We start from the raw sequence: 8,280 nt of genomic DNA, 5'->3' as shown, positions 1-8,280 counted from the left end.
AGATTTCCAAATAAGTCTCAGATGTTGATGAAAGTATATTGTTTCATAGATTTTGAAGGCAGAAATAATCAATTTTTGTTTCAATTTTATATTTGTTTTAATGAATCTAAATATGTTATTTTATTTAAATACTGTATCTCTAATTAGAAACATTTTTTTTTAATTTGGGCCTCTAAAAATTATTGCTATGGAATGTAATATATTTTTATTTCCTTTTATAATACAAGACCCTACTAAATAGAAATAAAGAAAAAAGTCAATATAATGAAGATTCGATTGTCTAATATATGGATATTAGTAGAAATTTACTTACATAAATAAATTAGTAGGAAGCTAGTCAACCGGAAGATATAGAGGCATAAGATAATTTTGTAGACCATTACAGTAATTTTTAAAAAAACAAAAAATCTAACAATATATTTAATGATCCAAGCTGACATACCCAGGTTATAAACTGGTAACTTTAATAATAACTGATTAGAGTGTCCTTGAGGTTCCTGGGAATGCTTGTCCAGTAATGGTTCCATTTTCCAAAGCCTGGTACAATTCCATTATAATACAAGGAGTTTTTGATTGTCTTATCCTAGAAAGAAAAGGTTTTAAAAGTAAAAATTGTGTCATCCTCAGACTTTAAAATTTATTATAAAACCAGACCCTCTCAAAACTTCTAAGATTAATATTTCCACCTAAGCGAATTCTAGAGAAAATATAATATCTATGAAATTTTCCATTATACAAAACTATTTTCAATGTGTATATCTATAAATTATTTAGTAATGGAGCCAATTTAATTTTTTTTAGGAAAAAACAAGGATATGGGGAGAAACTGCAATATAACTTTGAATATATAAAGTACACTTTTTTCTGAGATCCTTAAAACTACTTACATGATATTTAACTATCATTCTGTGACTGATGTTGAGCAGATATGAAGGAATTGTTTGCCCTATTTTTATCAGCTGCCAAGGTCATGAATTTTTATAACTGTGATTGCTTGTATTATGATGTCAATATTTGATGGCTCTCTTTGTGACCTTCCCCTATGGGTAACATCCCATGATGTACTTCCTAACTAAGGTTTATAATTCTCTGCCTCATTGATCCCAGAAGTGACATGTAACTTGCTTTGGTCAATGCAATGAGAAAAGGCATTAAGTGTGCTGATTCCAAGAAGAAGCTTTAGAACCATGGATTGTTTCCTGCATTGCACCTATCTTCCATACAATACTCTAGTATTGGTACATGATACAGACATACAGTCAAACTAGGATTGACAAATGAGTGAACAATGAACCTTTATTTTTGAAAGTCACTAAGGCTTTTAAGGTTAATTACACCATGTAGCCTAATCTAGACAATGATATTATTATTTTAAAATATCAGATTTTATATAAGATTTAGTTTATATTGACTTTAAAAAAAAAGATTTATTCATTTATTTATTTCCCTCTCTTTCCCCTCCTCCAGCCCTGCTGTTTTTGCTGTCTGTGTTGTCTTCTCTTCTCATTTTCTCTCCTCTAGGATTCACCAGGATTCGATCCTGGAGACCTCTGAGGGGAGAGAGGTTCCCTGTCAATTGTGCCACCTCAGGTCCTGGTTTCTGCTGCCCTTCACCTTTACTCTTCCATTGTCTCTTTTGATCCCTCATCAGCTTACTGCGTGACTCACTTGCACCGGGCACTGGCTCACCATGCAGGCACTTGTGTGGGCACTCATGCAGACACTGGTTTGCTGTGCAGGCATAATTTCTATTCTCCTTTTTTCACCAGGAGGCCCAAGAGATCAAACCTAGGTCCTCCCATATGGTAGGCAGAAGCTCTATCACTTGAACCACATCTGCTTCCCTATATTGACTTTATTTATGAAAACAGAAGATGAAATAAAAACCATGGAGAGTAACTGGTATTTATAAGTAAAAAGAGGGAATGGGTTGGTGTTGATCATCTACTTTGTTTATTTAATCCTCACAACAACCCTGAAATGTGGGGAGTATTGGATTGATTTTTAGATAAGGACACTAAGGTAGTTGTAATGAAAAAGAAATTCTAGCTGACTTTCAAGGATGACTTTATTACATTATAATATTACTTAAATATATAATAATAAAGCTAGATATTACATTTTTGGAACATAAAACTTTTGCAATTATTAAACAAGTGTCCATAAAACAACTTTGAAGTCAATCATATTCAAGTCAACATTAATTCAAGGATAATTTTGGTAAGATGAAACTAGCACACACCTCAGAAAATAAATATGATCCTTACTGTTAACAATATTTTTGGTTGTTTCTGTTTTTAGTTCAGTATGCTTAAACTATCGTGTATGGTATTTTTCACTTAATTCTCATATCACATTTCCTCATTTGAAAGACTAATGTTTTCACCCTTAATATTGTACCATTAGGTTATTTTCTCTTCATTTTCTAGAAAGGAAAAAAATGATATATTAAATTCCTTAATATTTTTTCATAAAACCTGACTGGTTAAAACAATACTAATTTAAAACAGAGGTACTAAAACTTCTAGAAGATAACATAGGAAAGCATCTTCAGGACCTTGTGTTAAGTAATGGTTTCTTAGACTGTACACTCAAAGCATAAGCAACAAAAGAAAAACCAGATGAATGGGGCCTCATCAAAACTAAAAACCTTGGACTTCAAAGGACTTATCATAAAAGTTAAAAGGCAACCTATACAGTGCAAGAAAATATTTGGAAACCAGATATCCAATAAAAGTTACATATCCAGGATATACATTGAAATCCTTCAACTTAATAAGACAAACAACCCAATTAAAGAATAGGTAAAAGACTTGAATAGACATATTCCCAAAGAAGATATGCAAATGGCCAGAAAGCACATGAAAACATAGTCAACATCTTTAGCCATCAAAACCACAATGAAATACTATATCATACCAATTAGAATGACTGCTATTAGAAAATTGGAAAATGACAAGTGTTGGAGAGGATACAGAGAAATAGGTATTTTCATTTGCTGCTGGTGGCAATGTAAAATGGTGCAGCCACTGTGGTAAACAGTTTGGCAGTTCCTCAGAAAGTTAAGGATAGAATTATCATATGACCTGGCAATCGTACTTTTAGGTATATACTCAAAAGAATTGAAAGCAGGGACTTGAACAGATATTTTCACACCAATATTCATAGCAGCATTTGTCAAAAGATGGAAGCAACCCAAGTGTCAATCAACCAATGAATTGATAAGTAAAATATGGTATATACATACAATAGAATATTGTTCAACCATAAAAAGGATTGAAGTCCTGATACATGCAACAATATGGATGAACCTTGAAGATATTTTGTTGAGTGAAAAAAGCCAGACACAAAAGAATAAAAATTGTATGATCTCACTGATTTGAAACAATTAAAATAAGCAAACTCATAGAGTAAGAATATAGAATATAAATTACCAAAAGATGGGGTAGTGATAGTGAACAGAAAGTTGAGACCTAAGATGTACAGGTTTCCTTTTTGCAATGATGGAAATATTTTGGCAGTGCATGGTGGTGGTGGTAGCACATTGGGAATATCAGTAAGAGCACCGAAATATATATCTAATTGTGATAAAGGGGATGTATTAGTCAGCCAAAGGGGTGCTGATGTAAAATACCAGAAATTGGTTGGTTTTTATAAAGAGTATTTATTTGGGATAGGAGCTTACAGATACCAGGCCATAAGCATAAGTTACTTCCCTCACCAAAGTCTATTTTCACGTGTTGGAGCAAGATGGCTGCCCGATGTCTGTGAGAGTTCAGGCTGCCTGAGTTCCTCTGGGCTCAGTGCCTCTGTTTTCTCCATAAGGTCAGCTGTAGACTATTGGGCCAACAGCTCTGTCTCTCTCCCTGGGGCTCCAGCTTCTGCATCAAACTCCAACATCAAAATTCCAACATTAAAAGCCTCATATCTGTCCTTTGCCATGCCTTTTATCTGCAAGTCCTCACTCACCAAGGGGTGGGGACTCAATGCCCTAGTGACGTGGCCCAATCAAAGCCCTAATCATAACTCAATCACGCCCAGGTACAGACCAGATTACAAACATAATCCAATATCTATTTCTGGAATTCATAACCATATCAAACTGCTACAGGGGATATGTTAGATTGTGTGTACGGTAACAGAATACAAATTTTTTTAAAAATCCATAAAACTACTCTAAACAAACAGTAAAACTTGACATTAAACCATGGACCATAATTAATAGTATAATTATAAGCATGTGCTATCATCAATTGTATCAAATGTTCCATATCAATGTAAGGTGTTAATAACAGCATGGTATGTGCGAATCCTGAATTTTATGCATGGTTCATGATTGTTCTGTAAACCCACAACTCTTTTAATAAAGAAAAATCACAAAAGTAATAATTTTAAGGCCATACAGAGCTCCTTAAAAGTGGTATTCCAAAGAATTCAGATCACATTTATATTAATTTTTCTATTAACAAATAACAAGTAATAAGATGGTTAACAAGCAGCATTATTATACATATTTACAATAAAATAAGAGATATTTTACATTAGAAATTATCATTGATATAAAGTGGCCAGGGAAGATCCTGAGGGTAGGGAGAGGGCAGAAGAGTTGTAATATGGGGGCATTTTTGTGCATTGGAATGGCACTGCAATGACAGATACAGGCCTTTATATATTTTGTATAACCTGCAAAAATGTGGAGGACAGAGTGTAAACTATAATGTAAACTATATTCCATGGTTAGTAGCAATGCTTCAATATATGTTCACCAATTGTACAAATGTACCCCAGTAATAAAGGATGTTTTTAATTGGAAAAGTGTGGGAGGGCAAGGGGTGGGGTATATGTGAATCCCCTATATTTTTTATGTAACATTTATGTAATTTATAGTTTCTTTAAAGATTAAAAAAAAATTAAAAATTAAAAAAAAAGAAAGCTGAAGAGACAACCCCTGCCACGTGCTTGATCACCCACAGCTGAGCCCCAGGTAGAAGCAGCCTGGAAGAGGCAGCAGAGACCCAGAACAAGAGCCACCATTTTGCCTTGCCACATGCCAGGAGGCCAGAAACCAGCAGCCTGTGTTTGATGAGAAAGCCTTTCTGAGGATGCCTCGATTTTCACAATTTCAGAACTGTAACCTTTTACCCTAATAAATTTCATTTATAAAAGCCAACCCATTTCTGGATTGCAGCTTTATTTTGCATCAGCAGCCTTTGGCAAACTAAAACACCCATGTACTTGCAAAAACAATTTATGATACCTTGCAATAAAAATACAATAAAGGCAAGGAAGATCAATAAACTGAGGTAAAAGGGCAATTCAGAGAGCAGAAGGAAAATAATAATCAAATAAAAGCACTAGTTTAATAGACACTACTGTAGTTTCTGACCAAACATAATGCTGACTTTAAGAGGTAGCTAAGTTAAAAAACTTTTTTTACAAATTTCATGGCTCCCATTTCTAATAAAATAAGTCTCAAATTTTCAAAGTATTGTTACAAACCATGCATGGTAAGATATAGTACAAATTTTATAACAGATTCTCAGCTTAAAGAAAACTCATTTCATAGTCCTAAAGCTTACTCTAATATACAATATAAAATAGTAACATTAGTTGTATTTTCCTAAGTTAAATTTAATTAACTCCAAAAATCCACTCTCTAGACTTATGGGAAATTTCATTTAGTCACTCTTGGATGTCACTTCTATTCTACTCAGAATAGTGTGAATGTCATGGGTCTAATGCAATTTAAACCTTGAGGAGAAACATCTGGTCTCTGCATAGTCATTAATGACATGCTTTCCCTCAAGCCCCAACATTGCCTTCACCCAGTGGATCCATCACTTCTGAGATGCCAGTTCCTGAGTCCAAACTCTGCAGGTGCACCACACAGTTGTTTTCTCTGAAGTACACTGCCTCAGTGTGGTACCATGCAGGAGCTGACACAGTTTCCTTCTGTAAATCACATAAAACCCCAGTTGCTCTAGAAATGTTAGAGGGAGAAGTTCTTCAAACCCCCTTCTGTTCCTTTAGTTTCCATCAACCACATGGAGGAAACCATTTTCTATATTGTCTTTTTCTCTTGACTGATCTTCAATATTCTCCTATAACGGCCTATTTTAAGCTCAATGGAGCTAGGAGTTGGAGATGGGGTGATAGCATCATTCAGCTTATTTTTTTTATTCTTACTAATTTTCTTTGTCTTAGACATTCATTTTAAAGGCTAACAATGAAGCCTAGTCAAAGTTAGTTTCTGTCAGCTTGTTGCTTACATTAGCCTTGGTATTGTAAGGTGTTACCTACTTATTCAGTTAAGGCCATTCAGTTTTAATTGTTGAAGATTAACAAAATGGAAAAAATAAAAAATCCTTTTCCAAAATTAGTGAATTAGAATACAGCATAAATTGTATTCATTGGTATTATACCCTCTCTCTTACAGTATTTGTCTTTAGCTGGAAAATGTGCCTATGTCTGGCAACAAAGCTGAGAAACAAATTGTACTTAAGGAGACTAGTGAACAATAAATTGATGTATATTTTTATCCTAGGGGAGACAGTGGGAGAGAGAAAGAGAGAGAGAAAGAGAGAGAAAACTTCCAACTCTATGGTTACCACACACCACCACACACTGGGAAGCTAAAAGGGAAAACGCAGAAGTTGATATTATAGTACTTGCTTTTTTTCCATTGTACTGGAAATTTACATAAACACTTTTCAGCACTTCTTCATTTGTGGTTCATATAGGACATACAGCTCTTATATTTATTGCTGGCTTGAAAATGCACAATAACATATTATAGACTAGCAGGCTCTCTATGTGTCCCCCACCCCCTCAAATCTTAAGAAATCCAGCAGGTTTTTCCATTAAAAACCTAGTCATGTGTATCATGTAAGAAGATGTCATTGTTATAAAACAATACAGTGAATAGTGAGGACAAAGACTGCCAGGTTAAACCCAAGGGGCAGAATCTGTCTGCATATTCCCACACCCTTAGACATTTATTCCAGCGTGAATTGCCTGTGAGTTTCTGATGACAGAACTTGGCTCACCAGGCAATTCATTCTCAAAAGGGTTCAGCTCTCTCCAGAAAATGCATTCACATTTTCCTTGATGATTGTGTCTTTTATCAAAAGCAGCACAAGAAGAATTGGCAAGCTTAGCATCAGAAAAATAGTCTAGCCATGAGAACTGGTTTCACCTGCAGGCAAGTGTGGGAAAGGTCAGAAAAGCAGGGTGGTGGCTGGGCTGGGGTTCTCAAGAATGACATTAAGTTCATGCAAAGAAAGGTGGGAAACCTCAGTTATCATCAGATGGGAAATGACATTTATTTTTCCAGAATTTAAACCAAGGATTTACAAGCCTGGTTTATGTTTTTATCTCTGAAACAAATGATGCAAATGCACAGTACTCAAAACAAAAATAAAATAAGCCAAATGTGTATGGATGTTACAGCTGTAGATGTCTACACCTGTATACATATAAACAAATGGATGTTCTTTAATAGGTGTTTGTGAGTCCTTCAAGCATCTTTCTTTCATATATAGATAAACTTATTATACAACTTATTGCAATTAGCATGTAATAGTTCAGTTATAACAGGTACCTACCTGTAAATTAGAGAATATAAGTCATCATTCAAAAGAAATTATGGGTGGAAGCTAGGAGCAATCAGAATTTAATAGAGTATGGTGGATGTTGTTGAAGGAAGAGTGGGATCTGAAATTCATTAAGAGGAGATGGAAAAAATAAAGAACAAAGCCAAAAGTAGAATCTGTGCTGGAAGAGTAAGGAAATTAAGCTGAACAGAGTGGCAAAACTTTGAAAGGGAAAATTAAACACAAAAGCTGAATATCTGAGGAGTTCACACTTGCTCAGAAGAACATCAGGATTTGACTAGAGACAAGGATGGCTGGGAAAATAAGTAGCAGGTCTGTCCAATACATAACGTCTAAGTGAATAAAATAAACAAGAACCATGGATACCAAGTACAGATTGGTGGAAAAGTTAATTTAGGAGAACCAGCAGGAATAGATAGATTACACAGCAAATCTGGGAAATTATTGTTTTTATCTTGTTATTGATACTGAGAAATGGTGTTTCCCACCAAATTTCTACCTTCTACTAAATTTTCCCCAGCTTCCAAAATAGTGCTGAGTAACTACCCCACCCCTCCTGACCCCCACCCTCAACAGTCCTAATGAAATGGCTCCGCATCTCCTGTCACTTTATTCTCTGGAGCATTTTCAATGAAAAGTCACAGCTCCCTGTGCCTCGTCTGTAGAC

The 8,280-nt window shown here is 34.9% G+C and overlaps 1 protein-coding gene across 2 annotated transcripts in view; it reads right to left on the bottom strand.

Moving 5' to 3' along the window:
- Window positions 1–442: 442 nt before the first annotated feature.
- Window positions 443–8,280, bottom strand: part of CNBD1 (cyclic nucleotide binding domain containing 1) — a 479,949-nt gene continuing 472,111 nt past the window's right edge. For both annotated transcript variants that reach the window (XM_004474779.3, XM_058275701.2), the window contains one exon: window positions 443–583. In XM_004474779.3, the coding sequence (XP_004474836.2) occupies window positions 464–583 (120 nt within the window). In that variant the 3' untranslated portion in view covers window positions 443–463. The remainder of the gene's footprint in view (window positions 584–8,280) is intronic.

Source organism: Dasypus novemcinctus, chromosome 14, assembly GCF_030445035.2.
Source record: "Dasypus novemcinctus isolate mDasNov1 chromosome 14, mDasNov1.1.hap2, whole genome shotgun sequence".
Taxonomy (NCBI): domain Eukaryota; kingdom Metazoa; phylum Chordata; class Mammalia; order Cingulata; family Dasypodidae; genus Dasypus; species Dasypus novemcinctus.
This window is presented reverse-complemented; position numbering and strand designations above follow the sequence as displayed.